Source organism: Geotrypetes seraphini, chromosome 1 (assembly GCF_902459505.1).
Source record: "Geotrypetes seraphini chromosome 1, aGeoSer1.1, whole genome shotgun sequence".
Taxonomy (NCBI): Eukaryota; Metazoa; Chordata; class Amphibia; order Gymnophiona; family Dermophiidae; genus Geotrypetes; species Geotrypetes seraphini.
The window spans coordinates 324799658-324821829 of record NC_047084.1 but is presented as its reverse complement, the minus strand read 5'-3'; the positions used below and the strand labels follow the sequence as shown (position 1 = coordinate 324821829).

General features: G+C 44.0%; 1 protein-coding gene across 5 annotated transcripts in view; it reads left to right on the top strand.

The window, feature by feature from the left end:
* RAP1GDS1 (Rap1 GTPase-GDP dissociation stimulator 1) overlaps nt 1-22172 on the top strand; it is a 286317-nt gene that overhangs the window by 85173 nt on the left and 178972 nt on the right. For all 5 annotated transcript variants that reach the window (XM_033957405.1, XM_033957396.1, XM_033957423.1 and 2 more), the window contains 2 exons: nt 7467-7595; nt 16787-16912. In XM_033957405.1, coding sequence (XP_033813296.1) covers nt 7467-7595; nt 16787-16912 — 255 coding nt within the window. The remainder of the gene's footprint in view (nt 1-7466; nt 7596-16786; nt 16913-22172) is intronic.

Sequence of the window (22172 nt, the reverse complement as noted above, 5' to 3'; positions counted from 1 at the left end):
TCCAAAACCAAGTTAAACGGGTTTAAAGATTACCATCACTGACCAAATTACCTCCACCACCTTTTTTGCGTAACTAATTTCTACTGTATCAATAATTAATTTTACTTTTTCTTTTTTTTTTTATACAGCAAATCAACACTTATCTTTAAAGTGTGCAGAGTATTGACAAGCCCAACAGGAATCCGTTTCGCCACTACTGCAGCTTTTTCAAGGGTTCTCAGGATACTTTTTCTCCAGTCCCGCCACACTTAGGGCCATTGGTCACTGCTACTAATGGCTCTAAGTGTGGCGTTACTGGAGTAAAATTATCCTGAGAACCCATGAAAAATCTGCGGTAGTGGTGAAACAGGTCCCCCCGTTGGGCTTGTCAATACTCTGCACAGAGTAACACCATTGTTTTTAATAATCCAATTTTCCCCATCCATAAGGTGGAAAGCTGTGCCCACATTTTAAATCTGTAATATCAGAGATGTAATATTTCTCTAACTAGTGTTTAAGCCCGTTACATTAATGGGTGCTAGAGTACATGTCTGTCTGTCTGGTTTTTTTAAATTTGTCTCTGAATGCTGTCTCTGTCTGTCTCTCCCTGGCCCCCTGTTTGTCTATCTTTATTTCTAACTCTATCCTCTTCCCTCAATCCTGCATGTGCCCTTTTTTTCTTTCTCCTCCCCACTTCCTTCCAACGTCTGCTCCCCCTGTCCCTCCTCTCCCCAACACTTCCATTCAGTGTCTGTCTCCCTCTCTCTACCCCTTCTATCTACTGTTCACTCTCTGTCTTGCCCCTTTCATTCACTGCCATCTCTTCTCTTTCCATCCAGTGTTCTTTCTCTCTCTCTCCCTCTCTCCCCCCCCCCCCCCTCTCTCTCTCTCTCTCTCTCTCTCTCTCTCCTCCTTGAACTTCATCGGACAGCAGCAGCATTCACAATTCATTGCTGTTGCCGGCTTCAGGTCTTCCTCTCTGTCGGGTCGGGTCTTCATGAAAGCATAAAGTAGGCAGGACCCGTCAGAGAGGAAAGCCCGAAGCCGGCAACAGCAGCAAATTGTAAACGCTGCTGCTGCCCGAAGAAGCCAGGCCTTGAAGCACCCGAGGCAGACCGCTTGTCTCCCCTCCCAGCCCAACCCCCACTGACTCATTTTTGGCCGGCTCCCTTACTCTTTCCGATACCCGCCTGCATCGCACAACACCCTCCTTCTCCACCACCAACATGCCTGCATGCGCCGGAAGCCTGAAGACGTCAGAAGCAGTTTCATCCTGAGCGCAGCAGTGGCCACAGCGGCTGGCAATCAGGGTGGCGAGGACGCAGCTCAGGAGACTGTGAAGGTGTTGGCGGGTGACGGCACTCCATGAAGCCCTTCTCCCGGCAGCCGCCGCCAGCACCAATCGGGGTGGCGAGGATGCGGGCAGGGAGAGAGCTTGCATGCGCTTCCTCCAGCGGTTGGTGAGTGAGGGCGGGAGGACGGGAGTGGCTAGAGTGATCCCTGCCGCCATGTTCTAAAATGGAACACAGCCACGGATCAGAAATCACAGCGGCAGGGATCACGCAGTTTTAAATGCGCATGCGCGGGTAAGGTTTTATTATATAGGATAGAGACCTTTCACATTGGGGTGGAGGCTATATCTGTAAGTATTTAAGTTCTTCCTTTACAAGCTTGAACTCTGAGGCACACTACAATGGAAACTTCCAAGACCCTACCAAAAATCTTCTGATTGAAAATTGAACTTGCATAACTATTAGTAATTAGTAATGTATCTTTAAAATCCAGTATGGTACCAGAAAATGGAAGATGGCTAACATAATGCCACTTTTTAAAAAGGGTTCCAAAGATGATCCAGGAAATTATAGACCAGTGAGTCTGACATCTGTGTTGGGCAAAATGGTAGAGACCATTTATTGTGTTAACAAATGCTGTGAGGACAAAACAACACAAATTATTATCAAATATACCTCAAAAATGTTGTCTGACTGTGGCACTGAGGGACCTCCCTCTTCCAACCCAGCATGCACCAAAAAATAAAGAGAGAAAAAAGCCTCAGATTAATGTAACAGTGCAGGACCTGAAGGTTCCTAACCTGAGCTGTTGTGTGAGGTAGTTTTTTGCCTGTGAAAGTACTGAACGTAGTTTCTCTTCTGTACCTTCAGGTTCTTTACTGCTACATTAATCTGAGGCTGTTTTCTCCCTTTATTTTTGGTGTAAGCTGGGTTGGAAGAGGGAGGTCCCTCGGTGCCACGGTCAGACAACATTTTTGAGGTGTATTAGAGACTATTATAAAGAACAAAATTACAGAGCATATACATAAGCATGGATTAATGAGACAAAGCCAACATGGATTTAGTCAAGGGAATTCTTGCCTCACCAATCTACTGCATTTCTTTGAAGGGTGAATGAACCTATGGATAAAGGTGAGCCAGTTGATGTGCATTTGGATTTTCAAAACGCATTTGACAAAGTACCTCATGAAAGACTTCTGAGGAAATTTGAAAGTGGTGGGATAGGAGTTAATGTCCTATTATGGATTAAGAACTGGTTAAAAGATAGAAAAGAGAGAGTAGGGCTAAATAGTCAATATTCTCAGAGCAGTTTCTCTGGAAATACTTGAAGGTTCCAAGTCCTCTGGAGAGGTTTTGGGGATTGAGGTGCTTCTGGTCTGTGTTCTAGTACAGTTTTTACTATAACCATTTGATGCTGTGGTGCTGAGTCGCTTCCCTTCTTCCTCATTGTAACATGAAGTGCTGCAGATCAAGACCTTCAGCTATGGCATAATTCTGACTAGGCAGTTAATTTCCTTGTAACTTTTTCATATTACTTGTGATCAGGTAGTCACTATCTTACACTTATCTTTACTTTTCTTTTCCTTATTCTTTCTGTATCCTACCCTTTTGTTTCTATCCTGCTTGTTTTTTTCCTTTAAGATATTGTAAACCTTTCCTGCCCTTTTGTCCTTTTGTGTCTAGTTTGGTTAATTTGCTCATGTACTTTCCCCCTTGTTATGTGTTTATTTTAAATATTGCCTACTGTTTTTATTTACTGTACACCGCTTTGATTTGACTTTTTATTAAAAATGGCGCTATATCAAATAAAATAACTGTAACTAATTTACTGCAATGTTGGTAATTTCTTTATAAATGGAAGTTATTACAGTGCTATATATTTTTCTGTTATATTCTGTTGAGCTAAGGTTGCTGTTTATATAAATCTCTTTGTTTCTCCCTGATATACCTCCATCACCTTTATAATCATTAAAAAAAAAACACAGGGTCTCTCGGCATATCAGTTTACTGTCATTTTTACTTTGGGTGTTAGTTTTTTCCAGTCTGCTGTAGCGGTGTCTTTGTGTTCCTTTCTTCCTGCCAGAACTTTCGTTTCTAGTCTGCCATTTTATTGTTCTGAGTGTGCTTCTCTCTCTCTGGTCTTGGCAGTCTGTTCTTCCTTTCATTCATCGCGGAGCATATTTCCTCCTTTATTCAAGACTGCAGGCTGGTCAGTTTTGTACCTATCGATGAAATTCTTTGAGAATCTACCTTACAAAAATAGATAACTGGATAACTCTTTAAGGTTCGCAGCCATTTTTGTTGTATCACTTCTGCAGTTTTCAGTTGATATTTTCTTTTAATTTACTGATCTGATCTTTCTCTGAATTTGCATATCAGTTCTCTGGGCTATTTCTTTTCAGTCAATTTGGCTTGCAGGGCTCTCCTTGTATTTTTTGGGGGGGCTGATGCCTGCCAATATGCAAAATGCTTCTGCGTTAGGCCTAGATGCACTTAAGTCAGTGGTCATTGCTAAACCTGTTTTGACTGCTGTAGCGATGATTGCATTTGCCAACTCAATGCACAAAACGACTCACCGTGTGTTTTTCCCTTTGAGCACCCATTTTCTAGTCCAGCCATGCAAATTAGCTTAAATCCCATGCAAACTAGCCAAGTGATTGATGCACTAACATTGCTTGGCTAGGCACAAAATGAAACAGGAGTTTTAGCGATCCAAAAAAAGTGACTGGTCTAACTATAGATCAGCCCCTTTTTTTGTTATGGGCACAGACGCTATGTGTTTTACACATGTACAATATCTGCCCTATAAAAAAAAAAACCCTCCCCCTCTCCCCCATGGCAAATGATGGCTATCCCCAACGTCCCCCTGATGCACCGGGAACCAAAAGATGCCTAATCCCTCCTGCCAATGGAGGCCCTTCCCACGCCAGGCAGCCCACCCCCAAACCATCCCCTACCCTACCTTCCCCCTTCCACAAAAAAAGGCAGGAGAGATGCCTACTCTCTCCTGCCACTGGATGCTCCCTCGAACCCCACTCCTCAAACCCACCTGGTATCTTTTTCACAAGTTGAGAGCAGGAAGGATGCAGTCCCACCTACTCCAAGGTCCGCTAGTCCAAAATGGCGGGCCTTCCCCTCCCCTATGCATCATGATGCATGAGGAGGATCCTAAGACCCTGATTGGCTCAGATGCATAAGGGGGAGGGGCCTTAGGCATCTGAGCCAATCAGGGCCTTTGGCTCCTCCCTCTGTGTCCCAAGTTACAGAGGGAGGAGCCTAAGGCCCCGATTGGCTCAGATGTCTAAGGCACCTCCCCCTTAGGTATCTGAGCCAATCAGGGCCTTAGGCCCCGCCCTGTGCATCACATGGGAACAAGAAAAGGAAGGAACACTGTATACTTGTGCAAATTTTAACTGGAATTTAACATTTCAAATAAACGTAATTGTCTACACAGTGGTTTGACCAGTGTCCCTTCCCCACTTCCTTTTTTGTTACTATTAGAATAATACCCCTGATACAATAATAGCTTTGATCAGTCTGACTTTGAAAATTTTCTTTGAGATTCAGAAATTCTGTCCTCTCTAAAGCCCATTTTTATTTTTTCCAGGTTGTGTTAAAAATTGTAAATGTTGCCAAAAAAAGATATGTTAATTTCCCATTAATATGGTTCTGCTTGCATTTTCTCTTTTGTTTTAGAGTGGCTTAATAAATCTAAGGCTAGATTTAATAAATGGAATATGATGTATATAAAATTCCTTTGTTTAATTTAGTTTGGACTCTATATTTTAATTATTTATTATTCCTTAGATCTTTTTATATATGGGGTTTTAGTTTTTATGAATGATGTGGAATGGTAACCTATATCTAATTATTTCCAGATGTTAGAATAGCTTTCCTTTTTTGGCTAAAGAAAAATTGTTTACCAGTAGTAGGTGTTGTCCTAGGTTAATAGGATTAGTATTTATAAAACACTTCTGCCTTCCTATATAATTGGTTTCTCCAACTTATAGCCCAGTACTGCAAATGGTTTAAAGCAAGACATTCTACTCATGTTTATTTGAGCATGCTAAAAAGCTCTGATAGATTTATGGTGAATAATCAAACCTAGATTCTGTCAGATGATATCACCCATGTATGAGTGCAGATATCCTGCTGTTGATAGTAAATAAATGTGTAGTGATCATAAGAGAGATAAGATGATACTCTTCAATCGAAGGTATGATTCCCTGTGCAAGATCACAAACTCAGGGAAGTGGATTTTGTAAATAGTTGCAGACCCATGTATGTGTTAGGGGCTTAGCCAGACACCCAATTTTGGGTGGGCCTGGGTGGGCCTGGACCCAAGTTGAATAGGGGAGGGGAAGGCCCGCCATTTTGGACTAGCGGACCTTGGAGTAGGTGGGACTGCATCCTTCCTGCTCTCAACTTGGGTGGGCCTGGACCCAAGTTGAATGGGCAGAACAGCATAACATCAGGGATGATCCCATTGCTTGCCAACCCCCCCCCCAGCACTCTGAAGTGTCAAGCCATCATACTCCCTTCTTGAGTCTTAAACCGTGTACTGCATACCTTTTAGAAGCAGAGCTTCACCAGCAGCAAGCAGTGTAACTGATTCTCGGTGCTCGTGCTGGTCCCACAGTCTTCCTTTTTATACAACTTCCTGTTTCTGCATAGGTGGAGTAAGTCAGAAGGTTGTGGGTATTGCGTGCTGACAGTGAAGATCTGCAGCTTCGGTGGTGAAGTGGCTTGAGACTCCAGGGGGGGTGGCAGCTATTTAAGGGTATGCAGGAGAGAAAGGCTTGGGGATCCCCACCAACTACCGGCTCATAGGTGTGCTGCTGCTGGGTGGGCCTGGACCCACCCTTGGCTATGCCAGTGGTGTGTGTGTGTGAGAGAGAGAGAGCGTATGTTTCTTTAAGATGTTTTGGGTAATTTAGAACATTACTAAATTACAGGTTCTTCTGAAGATTTTCTTTTTACAGTTGGGGGTATTGAATTGAGAATGCTTTGCTGGTATGCATAGTGGAAGATAGCATTCATACTTGAATTCATATTGGTCCTGCCTAAATTTAAAGAGATTGAGGTTTTGATCTAAAACAGTGTTTCTCAACTCGGTCCTGGAGTACCTCCTTGCCAGTCAGGTTTTCAGGATATCCACAATGAATATGCATAAACTTGATTTGCATACACTACCTCCATTATATGTAAATTTCTTTCATGCATATTCATTGTGGATATCCTGAAAACCTGACTGGAAAGGGGGTACTCCAGGACCGAGTTGAGAAACACTAATCTAAAACATAGAAACATAGAAGATGACGGCAGAAAAGGGCTACAGCCCATCAAGTCTGCCCACTCTGCTTACCCACCCCCTACTACTGGAATGCAGTGTCAGACCTCATTTGTTTAACAAATTGATCTTTTCCAATAATAAGTGTATTTTTATACTGTGATCTCAAATTGCGGTGATTATGCCCAGCGCTGCCTTTTGAAAAAATATTTATTAGTAGAAATACCTGTTCTGCTCATAAACTTCTGAATAATATCTCATTTATTTTGAAATATGTCATTTTAATTTGTATAATACCGCTTTTAGATAAGCACCCTTGCGACAGAAGTCTCAGGTAAACTTCAAAATAGGATCTCATCGGAATTTGTTTACAATGCTTTATTTTTGTTAAATCAGTGTTGTATTCTTTTTCCTACAGATATCTGTCAGCTTTATTTCCCTTATGAAAACAGACAGCAGGAAACTGGTTATAAATAACCCGTGTTTCTGAAAGTTGTTTTCTGGATTTTCTGAACAATCATTGAGCTCCTTTCTGTTTTGCAGCAAATAATTGTATGTACAGATTGCTTTTCTTGGTAGCTTGGAATGACTCTTCTTAAATCTTCTGATTTCTTGCCTAATTTAACTTTCATTTCCCTTAAGCTGTGATTAGCATCCGAATTGTTAATACATTGTGTGCTGCTTGTTCAACCTTTCAAGTCCCTAAGCTTATTGTGTTTGAATTTTAGGAAGAAGATTGTAAAGTGGCATGAAGGACATTCAAGTCTATCTGTTTTCTTGACTTCCACTAATCAACTTAAATTTTAACTATATTGATCTTTCCAACATCCTTGTCTGAAAAAAAAAGTGATATAGAAAGTAACTCCTTATTAGAAACACTAACATTTGGAATTTTTTGTATCTAGATTCTCTGCAAGCACAGCTTGTCAATATGGGTGTTATTCCTACACTAGTGAAGTTGTTGGGCATTCACAACCAAAATTCATCTCTCACAGAAATGTGCCTTGTTGCATTTGGAAATTTAGCAGAACTTGGTAAGTCCTGTAATGTGAACTTATTGTTCATGTAATTTGACAGTTTTTCAAATAAACCAGTGATCTGACTAAATCTGTAAAGTGAATGATATGTTTTATTGAGCATTTCATTAGAAAGGCACTTCAGAATGAAATAATCAATACTTTTCTTGAAAACTGTTCATTATGATTAGGTTACTGCTAAGACCTCATGTATTTCAACCCAAAGCACCAATTCCTTTTTGCCCTAACCAGACTAGTCCAGAATACATGGGTTTTCCCCATCAGCCAGCAGATGGAGACCGAGATCAATGAGTTGTGAGCTCTGTGCTATAAAAGGTATTATACAACCACAGCTTAGCAGCATTCTGTGCAACTGAGGATTTGGATGTTGAGTTAGCACCTGAGCCCAACTGGAAAACTGGTCATCTAGTTAAGTTTTGGTGGATGGAACAGAATTAGGGATTCCACAGCTTAGGCTATGCCTGAAGAAGTCTAGGTCCTTCCTCTGCTTTTTCCAGCCAAACTGTGTCAGGGTGAATAGTCTTCTTTTTTTTTTTTTTTTCTTTCATTTGAAGAGAGAGTTCCTTACCGATACTAATTAACAGGACTACTGAAGGGAATATTATTATTATTACTGCAGAAAGGAACTTTTGTCTGACTTGTCTCCTCATCTTCACATCCCCATTGCTAATTTCATCAACAAACAGTTTTGAGTACTAATTCTTTCTGGGACTGATAGGAGCACTAGTTTGTAATATTTTGACCTTCCAGTCCTGTCATAGTATAGATGAGCACTGCCACAGGTTCTCTCGATGCTGCTTTTTCCACCTAAAGAGTCTCTTTCACCAGGAGCATTGTGATCTTGTTTACTTTACAGCATTAGCCCTGAGAGAGAGTACAGCCAGAAAGTCAGAGCTGCGAAGTGTGTTTTGGGTCCTTTGGAAGGAGTGTAGCTGAATATTCGCCGCAAATTGAATCAAAGACTGCACTATGGTGTCCAATGCAACAGTTCATTGGAATACTACATAGGCTTGCTGTGGGAATTCTCGCACTTTGTATACAGCAGGCAAGTCTGACTTTGGAAAACTCTGGACTTTGGAAAGCTCTGGTGTATGTTGTTGGCGTTTATAGCCACCTTCTACTCCTTCAGAAAGTAAATCTTCTGAGCCAGCTTATAAAATGACAGAGGAGAATGTCACTTCCTAATATCGCACAGCTGAAATTTAGGGGGGAAGATCTTCACGTCCCCTGGCTTCAGAAGAAGTTTCCTTTGCTTATCTTATTAATGGCCATTTTGCTATGCAAGGGGCAGAAGCCAGAGATTGTCCTCCTTCACAAGGCTTTTCTTTTGTGTCAAGTACAGAGCAGCCTGGTAAATTCAGAGCACAGATCTGAGTTCGTAGATAACCCTACCTCATGCCAAAAGACGAAGAAGGATAGCCTTCTCAGAGGACACTGAAGTCCTCTTGGTTACTTGTGGAGATGTTTGTATAAGCTGCTTAGTTATGTAAATAAAGGGTCATCTTTAATTGCTCCTTGAGAGAAAGGAGAGATCTTGGTGGTGGAATGCAGATATGAGAGGTAACTGTGTTGGGTCTGCTGGGAAACAGTGATCATAACATGATCAAGTTTGAGCTGATATCTGGGGTGACATCATTAAAGAGATCTACTGTAGCTGCATTTTATTTTCGAAAGGTCAGCTAAGATAAAATGAGGAAAATGGTCAAAAAGAAGCTAAAAAGATTGATGGCAAAGGTTAGAACTCTAAATCAGGCATGGGTATTATTTAAAAATAACCCAAAAAAACCTAAAGGGAATGTGAATCTTGAACAGCCCTGTGCCAATGACCCAAGAACAAATTTTTAAGTGGAGAAAAAAAGCTTCAAAGTTCATTCCAAAGCAGTTTACAACACATGGGCAAAAAAATTTCACTTATGATAACTTCAAAGGTCACAAAGCAAACAACCAGCTGCTCATGTGCACAAGCAGAAAACTTATCTGGAAGGACACAGACCGTAAAAAACTCTTCACTTTTTTCATATAGTCCAGATCTTAGTTATCAGATGGTAAGGTCCACTTCAGGGGTCAGCACCCAAGAAAAAGATCTAGGTGTCATCGTAGGCAATATTCTGAAACCTGCCCAATTTGTGGCGGCAGACAAAAAAGTAAACAGGATGCTAGGAATTTTTAGAAAAGGGATGGTAAATAAGACTAAGAACATTATAATGCCTCTGTATTATTCAATGGTACGCCTTAGAGAATGACACGGGGAGCGATCCCCGCAGCGAACCGCTGCGTGGCTGCGGGTTATGGTGACCTCATTAGCAAATCGCCGCAGACGCGGGGACAAATCCTTTCACCGCCCGCAAAAACGGTGAATAGATTTGTCCCCGCAGGCCAATGTCCCCCCTTCTAGGAACCGCTATTTACCTGTGTTTCACCGTGTTCGTGACCGGGTGTTAGATGTCTCCGCCATGTTGTCTGTCTCCTCCAACTTTCGATCCAACTCGCACGTTGCCGCATTTACTCTCGATCCAACTTGCATTTGTCAGATCAACCCTTCCTGCCAATAGAACCCGCCCCCCCCCCCCGACGATCGCCGGCAGGAAGGTGCTCAGCCCTTCATGCCGACAGAACCAGCCCTCCCCAACGATCGCGGCAGGAGGATATCCAACCCCTCCTGCCAGCTCCCCAACAGCCCCCCTATGATCACTGATAGGAGGGTGCCCAACCCCTCCTGCCGGCCCCCCCAACGGCCCCCTATATCGCCAATAGGAGGGTGCCCAACCACTCCTGCCGGACCCTCCCCCAACAAACCCCGCCATCCCGAAACACCACCCTTAGTCTTACTTTCCAAGTTGGACCGGACAGCTCCTCGCTCGTCTGGCCAGCAGGCCTGCTTCCGTCCAAATGAGGCGGGCCCGCCCCTCCTCTCCCCTGCCTAACCCACAGGATCCTAGGGCCTGATTGGCCCAAGCACCTAAGGCCCCTCCTATAGCGGGAGTGGCTTTAGGTGCCTAGACCAATCAGGCCCTAGGATCCTGTGAGTTGGGCAGGGTAGGGGCGGGCCCGCCTCATTTGGACGGAGGCAAGCCTGCTGGCCATACGTGTGAGGAGCCGTCCGGTCCAACTTGGAAAGTAAGACTAAGGGGGTTCCGGGGTGGGAGGGTTCGTTGGGGGGGGGGGTCCAGCAGGAGGGGTTGGGTACCCTTCTGCTGCGATTGTCGGGAGGGCTGTTGGGGGGGGTCTACAGGAATACACAGTCTAGTACCCGAACTCGCAATCTGGGCAACTGCAACTGGGCAACCTGATCCCGAAATCTGAGCAACTGCCTGCTGCCGTCGCGTATGCTGGGACTCCTGCCTTCGTGTATCTGCCGGATACGCGAAGGCAGAAGTCCCGGCATACACGACGGCAGCAGGCAATTGCAAATCAGCTGACGCTGGCGCAATCTTGCACACTGGGAAAGAAGAGAATCTCCGGCGTCAGCTGACTAGCAACCCCCCATCGTATGGGACACCTGCCTTCGCATATCTGCCGGATACACGAAGACAGGAGTCCCAGCAAAAGATGCAGCTGCAGGAAGTTGCTAGTCAGCTGACGCTGATGCCGGAGCTTCTCTTCCTGCCCAGTGTACACCAGGTACTGCTGGACAAGGGGAGGAGGGGAAGAAGGAAGGGAGAAAGGATACTGTTGGACAGGAGGGAAGGGGTACTGCTGGACAATGGGAACAGGGAAGGGAGAAGGGGTACTGCTGGACAAGGGGGAAGTAAAAGGAAGGGAGAAGAGGTACTGCTGAACCTGGCAGAAAAGGAGGGAAAGGAAAGGTGCTACACACTGGAGGGGAAGGTGAGATGGTGCATGGGGAGAGAGCATGTTGGGTTGTGGGGTGCGAAGGAGGGATACCACTGAGGGAAGAGGCAAGGACAGAGAGAGAAAGTGTGCAGGAGGCAGAAAGTGTTGGACTCATGGAGAGGGCAAGATGGATGGGGAGGACAGAAAGGAGGGAAGGAGAAATGTTACACTGGGGAAGGGGGAGAGCGCAGAGAGTGAAAAGTTGGACTCTTGGAGGGAGAGAGAGAGATGCTTGGTTGAGGGAAGGAGGATCAGAGGAGAAGCATACAGGAGGGGTTGGGTGCCCTCCTGTCGTGATCGCTGGGGGGAGGGGAGACTTGCAGCCGTAGCCGCGGTCACTATGCTAATCACGGCAGGGAGATCTTTGCCACGATTAGGTACAGCGGCCGCGTCTACTTACCATGTAGGCTAACATTGTAAGCATTAAAAGTACATGTCGTGTTTGTTTTTGTATAGTTATTAACTAATATTTAACTAAGTTTGAAAGTTTTAAAGAATGTTTCCTTTATACGTAAATAAAGAAAAGTATATAAAATCGTACCCGTTTGAGGCTTTTATGTATGCAGCGGTGACGGTGACGGGGCGGTGAATGGGGTTGCAGTGGCGGTGACGGGGCGGTGAATGAGGTGGCAGTGGCGGTGACGGGGCGGTGAAGGGAATGGCGGTGACGGGGCGGTGCAGAGGATGGTGAGACGGGGACGGGGCGGTGACGGGGACCAATTTTTTCACCGTGTCATTCTCTAGTGCGCCTCACCGTTAGCATTGCGCTCAGTTTTGGTCACTGGAAGTGATGCAGCATAGGAAAGGCCCCGCCATTGCTGAGATTTTTTTTTTTTTCCCGATTGGTTGAGTGCCAGTTAACTGGGATTCTACTGTAGATTTAAAACAAACTGGAAAAAAATATTTATTCACACAGCATCTAATTAAACTCTGGAATTTGTTACCAGAGAATGTGATAAAATCAGTTAGCTTAGCAAGGTTTAAAAAAGGTTTGGAAAATTTTCTGAAAGAAATGTCCATAGGCCAATGTTGAGATGGCTTGGAGATTCTTCTCTTCTGGATCTAATGATCAAGACTGTTTTTTCTGTTTGCCATTGTCCCAGCACAGCATATTTCAGAGCTTCAGGCTCTTTCGAGCAGAGAACCCTTTCTCTGGATTACGGATGCGTGTGATTTCCTCCGTACTGTACCTTCATTCTTGTTGAACGTGGTCTCAGCCTTTCATTTCAACCAGGAGGTTAGGTTACCTGCATTTCATCCAACAGGTTCAGAGCACAAAGATCAGATCTTACGTGGGAAGGGGTCATATTGGACTTAGTGCTTACAAACGGGGAAAGTGTTTCTGTGTTACATTGGGTGATCATCTGGCATCCAGTGATCACTGCATGGTACGGTTTAATATTAAGATGGGTATAGAGAAGGCTCATTCAAAAGCAAAGGTTCTAGACTTTAAAAAAACGAACTTTATTCAGATCAAGGAATTTTACGTCAAGGAATTGTTGTCTGGATGGGAACGTCTGGAAAGAGTGGAAATGCAGTGGGCAAAACTGAAAGGAGTACTTGTAAGAGCGATAAACCTTTTTGTAAGGCAAGTAAGTAAAAGTAATAGGAAATGAAGGCCACTTTGGTTCTCAAAAGTAATAGCTGAGAGGTAAGGAATAAGAGGTTAGCTTTCATAAACTACAATAGATCACAGAAAGAGGAAGACAGGCAAAAATATCTGGAAAAGTTAAGAGAGTCTGGTTGTGTAGTCAGGAAAGCAAAGATGCAAATGGAAGAAAAAATAGCTGAAAACGGGAAGGTGAGACATATTTTAGATATATTATTGATAGGAAGAAGTGCAAAAGTGGCATTGTGAGACTCAAAGGGGAGAAATATGTAAAAGCTGATAAAGAAAAGGTTGAATTGCTTAACAAATATTTCTGTTCTTTGTTCATGGCTGAAGCACCGGGAGCAGGACCGAAGAAGACAAACATGAATAGGGATGGAGGAGTGGTATACCCTGATCAATTTTCAGAGAGTTTTGTTAGTGAGAAGCTAGCTAAAATAAAAGTAGACAAAGCGATGGCCAGATGGTGTACATCTGAGGGTGCTGAAGGAAATTAGGGAAGTTCTGGTGGTTCCCCTGACTGACGCTTTCAATGAGTCTCTAGAGTTGGGAGTGGTAACGGAGGACTGGAGAAAGGCAGATGTGGTCCCTCTACACAAAAGTGGAAGTAAGGAAGATAAAGGGAATAACAGGCCCGTAAGTCTGACTTCTGTGGTAAGCAAATTAATGGAAATGCGTTTAAAACAGAGGAATAACAGGCCCGTAAGTCTGACTTCTGTGGTAAGCAAATTAATGGAAATGCGTTTAAAACAGAGAATGGTGAAGTTTCTGCAATCCTGTGAATTACAGGACCGGAGGCAACATGGATTCACTAGAGATAAGTCTTGTCAGATAAATCTGATCAATTTCTTTGACTAGGTGACCAGAGAATTGGATAGAGGGAGTGCGCTAGATGTGGTATATTTAGATTTTAGCAAAGCCTTTGACAGTGTTCCACACAGACGTCTAATAAATTAACTTGAGCACCCTTGGGATGGGTCCAAAAGTGATGGGCTGGGTCAAGAACTGGTTGAGTGGAAGGTGATAGAGGGTAGTGATCAATGGAGATTGCTCCGAGGAAAGGGATGTTACCAGTGGTGCCTCAAGGTTCTATTCTTGGGCCTGTTCTTTAACATTTTTATAAACGATATTGCTGCAGGGCTGTCAGGTAAGATTTGCCTCTTTGTGGATGATACCAAAATCTGCATCAGGTATGTGTGAATAACATGAAGAAAGACCTGGCGAAACTTGAAGAATAGTCTGAAATTTGGCAGCTAAATCTAATGCTAAGAAATGCAATGTCATGCATTTGGGCTGCAAAAACCCGAGGGAACGGTACAGTTTTGAAGAACTTATGTACATGACAAAAAGAGCGGAACTTGGATGTGATTGTATGTGATGATCTTAAGGGGCCAAATAGGTTGAAAAGGTGATGGCAAAAGTTAGAAGGATGCTGAGGCACATAGGGAAGGTATGACCAGTAGGAAAAAGGAGGTATTGATGCCCCTGTATAAGACTCTGGTGAGACCTCATTTAGAATATTGTGTACAATTCTGGAGGCCGCACCTTCAAAAAGTTATAAGAAGGTTGAAGTCTGTCCAGAGGAAGGCTACTAAAATGCTGTATGGTCTTCGTCATAAGGTATATGGGGACAGACTTAAAAGAACTCAATCTGTATACTTTGGAGTAAAGGCGGGAGAGGGGAGATATTATAGAGACGTTTAAATACCTATGTGGCGTAAATGCGCATGAGTCGAGTCTGAATTGAGAGGGCATAGGATGAAGTTAAGAGGTGATAGGCTCAGGAGTAATCTAAGGAAATACTTTTTTGCAGAAAGGGTGGTAGATGTGTGGAACAGTCTCCCGGTAGAGGTGGTGAAGACAGAGACTGTGTTTGATTTCAAGAAAGCCTGGGATAGGCACGTGGGATCTCTTAAGGAAGAGATAATGGTTACTGGGGATGGGCAGACTGCATGGGCCATTTAGCCTTTATCTGCCATCATGTTTCTATAATTTACTTGTGTTGAGTGAGATTCTCCCCCATGCCCCCTTTGATTTGGATTTACAGGTATGTGCTTGGCTTTAGGACTGAACTAGTGTTTGTTACTTACTCTCAACCTAAGGGGGTGGAGCATGTGTTCAGAAAAGATGTGGATTTCTGCAACACCTGGGCTGCAGGTTGGGATTGAACACCTAGAGCAAGGGTGCCCAATACGTTGATCGCGATCGACCAGTAAATCTCGAAGGCAACGCGAGTCGATCGCGGAATCCATCCTGGGCTCCGTGATAGACTTGCATTGCCTTTGCGATCTACTGGGCTGATCAGCCTTTCTCTCCCCTACGTCCCCCACCGCTGCCCCAAGCTCTCCCTGCAGAAGCGTTCTCCCCGACGTCAATTCTGACGTTGTACAGGAAGTTCCGGGCCAGCCAATCACTGCCTGGTTGACCCGAAACTTCCTCTCCAAAGTCAGAATTGGTGTTAGGGAGAAGGCAGCTGACCTGTTGCAGCGTTAGAAAATGAAGAACTCGGCAATGGCGGTGTCTGCAGTGGCTTGGGGACCCAGAAGTCGGCGGTGTTCCCAGAAGTCGGCGGTGGCTTGGGGGCCTGTTCCCAGACGGCAGCCCCGGCAGTGACTTGGGGAGAAAGAAAGGGGAGACAGAAAAGACAGGGAGGCAGAACATGGAGGCAGAAAGAAAGGGGGGCAGTGAGACAGAAAGAAAGACAGAGAGAAAAAAATAAGAAAGGGGGCAGGGAGAGAGAAAGATAGAAAGTAAGAAAGGGGCAGGGAGACAAAAAGAGAAAAAGAAATAAAGGGGCAGGTTGATAAACAGAAAGAAAGAAAGGGGAAGGGGCAGGGAGAGAGGAAGAAAAATTTGGACTCATGGAAGGACAGAGATGTTGGTTGGGGAATGGAATGAGGTCTGGAGGAGACGAAGCATGCATGATGCAGAAAGAAGGGAAGAAATATTGGATGCACAGTCAGAAGAAGAAAGTGAAATCAGAGACTCATGAAATCACCAGACAACAAAGGTAGGAAAAATGATTTTATTTTCAATTTAGTGATCAAAATGTGTCCGTTTAGAGAATTTATATCTGCTGTCTATATTTTGCACTATGGCCCCTTTTACTAAACCGCAGTAGCGGATTTTAGCGCAAGGAACCTATGAGCGTTGAGAGCAGTGCGGGGCATTCAGTGCAGCTCCCTGTTTAGTAAAAAGGAGGGGGTATATTTTTGTATAGTTGTTACTGAGGTGACATTGCATATTTTAAAGTCATCTGCCTTGACCTCTTTGAAAAAAAACCCGAATATAAATGATAATTAACATTTTCTCTGTGTAGTGTGCTTTGTGGTTTTTTTAAATTTTATTGTTGGTAGATCATTTGGTAGATCATTTGGCAGTTGGAACTCAGGCACAGTACCGGGTAGAGCTTTGGATTCTCGCCCAGAAATAGCTAAGAAGGAAAAAAAAAAAAAAAATTTAAATTGAATCAGGTTGGGCAGACTGGATGGACCATTCGGGTCTTTATCTGCCGTCATCTACTATGTTACTATGTTACATTTTGACTTGATCATTTTAAAAGTAGCTCACAAGCTAAAAAAGTGTGGGCACCCCTGACCTAGAGTATGGAATCCTCCAGGGACTAACAGAAAGAAGATTATTGAAAGTACAAACCTAATCTTCCATTACCTTCACAGATTAGTACTTACATGATAGTAATAGTGTTTTCTCATTTTTAAGGTTTTTTTTCCCTTTTTTTTCACAGAATCAAGTAAAGAACAGTTTGCTTCTACAAACATTGCTGAAGAACTTGTAAAATTATTCAAGAAACAGACAGAACATGAAAAAAGAGAAATGATTTTTGAGGTTTTGGCTCCTTTGGCAGAAAATGGTAAGATCCTTATTTACACTTTTTTAAATCCTCATTTTGTTCTGACAGTGTTAATTGTGCAAGCTGTTATTTGCTTCTACCTTGTCAATCAATAGCTGATTAAACTGTAAATCAGATATTTTTAGGGAATCATATTTATTTATGTATTAGCAACAGGAATTGCAGTGGAAATGATGAAAAGTTATTTTGTACTTGGGGAAAGAATCATTACTTTTTGTTTGCTGTAAATTCTGTAAGAATGATTGGAATGCAATTCAGAAAGAGGAAAGACATTGGGACTTGTATACCGCCTTTTTGTAGTTTTACAACCACACTCAAAGTGGTTTACATACAGGTACTTCAAGCAATTGCTAGTAATACTCTAGACCAGGGGTGGGCAAACTTTTTGGCTCGTGGGCCACAATGGGTTCTTAAATTTGCTAAAGGGGCTGGATAACTGGGAGGGTCTGATGTGCCGCAGAATGATGGTAACAGAAAGGGCTAAGGCAGAAAGAAAGAAAGACCCCCCAAAGGGCAGACTGTTGTCTCTGGTTTCTGCTTTCATCTTCTTTTCACTCTCTTCCTTCCAGCATCTTCCCTCTCTGTCTCTTCAATCCAGCATCTGCCCCTTCCATTCACTGTCTGCCCTCTCCCCCTTCTATATCTGCCTTCTTTCTATGCCCCTCTCCCCTTTCCATCCAGCCTGCGCCCCCACTCTCCTTTTTACAGGATTCATTCCAGCTTCACTGCTCTCTTCATTTTTATCTCTCCTACACCAGATCTAGCATCTTTGTCCCTCTCTCCTTATTTCTTTGCTGACCCCCTTCCCAGCATCAATCTCTCTACTTTCTCATTACTTTGTCTCTCCCCTTTCCCTCATCTGATTTCTCCATTCCACCCTGACCCCTTCCCCTCCTCTAATCTCCCTGCCAGCTGTTTCCTTCCTTTTTTCCTCCTCCTTTGTCCAGCAGTACCCCTTCTCCCTTCTCTCCTCCCCCCTATTGAACAGTAACAGTGGTTGGGGGGTCTGATGCTGCAGGAGGAAACAGCACTCCCACGGCTGATGCTGAGGGAGGGTGATGCTACAGGAGGAAACGGCACTCCCACGGAGTTGCACGCATTCGCCACATAGAAACGCAGCAGCAACCAATAAAGTGTTTAACTCCTGCCCCCAGTGCTCCGCGACCCACCGCGTAGACGGCCAGGAGCAGGACGGCTTATGCCTGCACGGCAATATGTCTTCCTGGTGCCGTGCCCCTGTGCTAGGCCCCACATCTGCGCACACGCCGCCACTTGCAGCACAGACCAATCCCCATGCACGGCACGCCCTGGCCGTCTTTCCCCGAGATGTGCCACAGGCAAGTGCACACCCTGTCGCAGCGGCCCTATCAACTGGGTCGAACAGCACACCTTCCCCATGACTGGGAAGCCCAGGGCTGCCAGAGAACCACACCGGCAACCCAACGGCACCCCAGCCCTCGATGCGGCCGCGATTTGCAAGAGTGCCACCAACCGCTCACGCACCCCCGGAAGAGGCTGTGCCCTGTATCAGAATGCTCCAGCACCCTACCTAGAGGCGACAGAAGGCCATGGGCCAGACCCTCCGATGAGCCGGATTCAAAAGCTAAACGGGCCGGATATGACCCCCGGGCCGTAGTTTGCCCAAGTCTGCTGAAGACGACTGTGAACCCAAGGTTAATTGATACTACGAAAAAGACCTTTTACTATGCAGGTGTTAAGATTTGGAACTCTCTAGTAGAACAGCTACAGATGTGTTGTGAGAGAGGTTTGTTGATGCTTTCTTTTAGACATACCTTTTTTTGGCAAACCTGATGAACTGTTTATGATCTACAGTTACGTTATTAATTCGTGTGATATGCCATTAATTATGTTGTTCTTAAGCTCTATTTCTATGCAAACTTATTTTAGTATTTTTTTAGCTATGAATCTTAAGGCTTGTTTGTATGTTTATTTTCTGTTAACCGTTTAGTTGTAAACAGTATAGAAATTTTTAAAATAAGTAAATAAATAAAATAAAAGTCAGTTGTTTCCATGGTATTCTCAAGAGCTGGTGGCTCTGAAGAGGGAGAATAGGAAATTAGAACCTAGAAGAAACATAGAGATTATTGATCTTTTTTTAAATTGGAAAGAACAAATCTGGAAATATAAATTAACTGTTGACAAAGCTAAAAAAATATGACTAGGAGATAAGTAAATCTGACAACTCTTTAAAATCACTTTTTAAGATTTTTACATGATTAACTTGTTCAGATAAGGTTTTAACATTGTCTGATATTTTACTATCAGCTGAAGATCTTGCTATTTCCAAATAAAGTAAACAAAATTAGAAGTCCTTTTTTGACTAAAAACTTGGAGATTTTAATTAGAATTTTCTTTGAGGGTACAGAAGAGGCATTCTTGGCAGAAAGATTCTGGTGTGATTTATCAGCTATATTCCCCAATTGTGTGTGTTCAACGTTAAGAAAACTTAGCAAAATATTGAGTTTTTTTTACATTTATCCATCATTTTTTTGTTAGTATCAATTCTGAAATCTATTACTTTATTGCTGTCTTACTTTTGCTTAATCTTACTAGTTCAGTCGCAAGCATAGTTTTAACCCCAATTCCTAAATCCACAAAAGCGGATGTGACAATAGTGGATATCTTCAGGCCAGTTACCAGCATCCCATGATTGGCAAAGCTGTTAGAATTTGCAGTGGCAGACCAGTTCTCAAAGATTTTAGATATATTTAATTGTCTCCATTTTAGCCATTTTGGCTTTAGACCACGCATAGAGTAGAAGCCTTGTTCATCACACTCACTTAAGTATGGTACAACAGGCAATACTTTTACAATTCCTGTTAAGGTTCATCTTCAAGATAATTGGTATTTTGTTGTTGGGCAGTTGGGCCTAGGCAAATTTCTTGAAATTAAATAAGCAAAAAATAAAACCTAACCCCCCTCTTTTACTAAGCCCGAAAGCGTGGGCTGATGCATTAAGGGGTCCTTTTACTAAGGCATGCTAGTGCGTCTTAGTGCGCACTAAAAATTAGTCCATGCTAAATGCTAACGGGTCCATTATATCCTATAGATGCGTTAGCACGCAGCGCGCACTAAGACGCACTAGCGCACCTTAGTAAAAGGACCCCTAAATGCACTGACGTCCATAGGGATTGAATGGGCAGCAGAGCATTTGCTGCACAGCAGACCTCGTAGCATACCCTGAAGAAAACCAGCATGATGGCTGAAATGTCAGTTCTGCCTGACAGGATGCAGCATAACCCAGAAACCTGCAACAAGCATGGCCTAAAGTCGTTTGATTTGGAAAATTTGAGTCTTTAAATATTCAAACTACTAGTCTTTAAGCCCGTTAAATTAACGAGTGCTAGAATAGATGTCTGTCTTTCTTTCTGTATCTCTGGCCCCCTGTCTGTCATTCTTTTTTTCTCTCTCTCTCTCTCCTTGGCTAGTGTTTGTCTGGAGGGGAGGTTTATTTCTCTCTCTCTCTCTCTTCTTAGATGTGGGCTGGCTGTTTGTCTTTCTTTATGTCTGTCTCCTTGACCCCCTATTTGTTTGTCATTCTTTCTTTCTCTCTCTCTCCTTGGCCGCTGGCTGGCTGTCTTTTTTTTCTTTGTGTCTCTCTCATTGCATGCTGTCTGTCTGTCTGTCTGTGTTTATTCTATCTGTCTCTCTGGCCCCCTGTCTGTTTGTCTTTCTTTATGTCTGTCTCTCTCCCTGGCCCCCTGTCTTTCTTTCTGTATGTCTCTCTGTCTTTCTCCCTGGCCCCCCTGCCTACCTGTATTTATCTATTGTCTCTCTGGCACCCTGTCTGTTTGTCTTTCTTTATGTCTGTCTCTCTCCCTGGCCCCCTGTCTTTCTTTCTGAATGTCTCTCTGTCTTTCTCCCTGGTCCCCTGCCTACCTGTATTTATCTGTTGTTCCATGCCTGACAGTCTCTCCATGGCTCCTTTCTGTCTCCCTATCCCCTCCCCAAAGCAAGCCCGTTACATTAACGGGTGCTAGAATATGTCTGTCTGTCTTTCTTTCTGTCTCTCTCCCTCCCGCTGTCTGTCTTTCTATCTGTCTCTCTCCCTGCCCCCTATGCAGCAGCATTTCTCTCCCCCCCACTTCCCTGTGCGCAGCATTCCTTCCCCCTCCATGTACAGCAACATTTCCCTCCGTAACTTAAGTGCAAAAGTCTTCCCCTATAATCAGGGCCGCCATTAATCTACAGGGTTTTGGCCGGGAGAGGGAAGAAACGCAACACGTGTACCTGTTGGCAGCTCCACAGCTTTACCATCCTGCAACCTAGACACAAACACTTCCACCAAGCCCCACACTCCATTCTCTTCCGCAGCCTGAAGGAGAGGGGCGGGGAGGGGGGGAGGAGGAGCCACGGCTTGGAGGCATAAGAACATAAGAAATGCCTTCACCGGATCAGACCGAGGTCCATCAAGTCCGGCGATCCGCTCACGCGGCGGCCCATTAGGTTCTCTATTTTGAAGACCTGAAATTACCGTATCCCTTAATATGATTTGCAAGAAGGTGTATATCCAACTTGCGTTTGAAACCCAGAAGAGTAGTTTCTGCCACAACATTCTCCGGAAGAGAATTCCAAGCGCACACCACTCGTTGTGTGAAACTAAACTTCCTGACATTTATCCTGAACCTGCTGCCACACAGTTTCAGGCTGAGTCCTCTTGTCCGTGTCACATCTAAAAATGTTAGCAATGCTGCTTCTTGGTCTATTTTATCAAATCCTTTTAATATTTTAAATCAAATCGCCTCGCAGTCTTCTCCTCTCGAGTGTAAACAGTCCCAGTTTCCTGAGGCGTTCTTCGTAGCTAAAATTTTTCATTCCTTTGACTAGTTTCGTGGCTCGCCTTTGCACTCTCTCCAACAGAGTTATGTCCTTCTTGAGGTAAGGGGACCAGTGTTGGACACAGTATTCTAAGTGTGGTCTGACCATTGCTCTATAACAGGGGTGTCCAATGTCGGTCCTCGAGGGCCGCAGTCCAGTCGGGTTTTCAGGATTTACCCAATGAATATGCATGAGATCTATTTGCATGCACTGCTTTCAATGCATATTCATTGGTGAAATCCTGAAAACCCGACTGGATTGCGGCCCTCGAGGACCGACATTGGACACCCCTGCTCTATAAAGTGGCATTATGACTTCTTCCGATCTACTCGTGATCCCGTTCTTGATCATGCCCAACATCCTGTTTGCTTTCTTCGCTACCGCCGCACACTGCGCTGATAGCTTTAGGGTTCTGTCTATC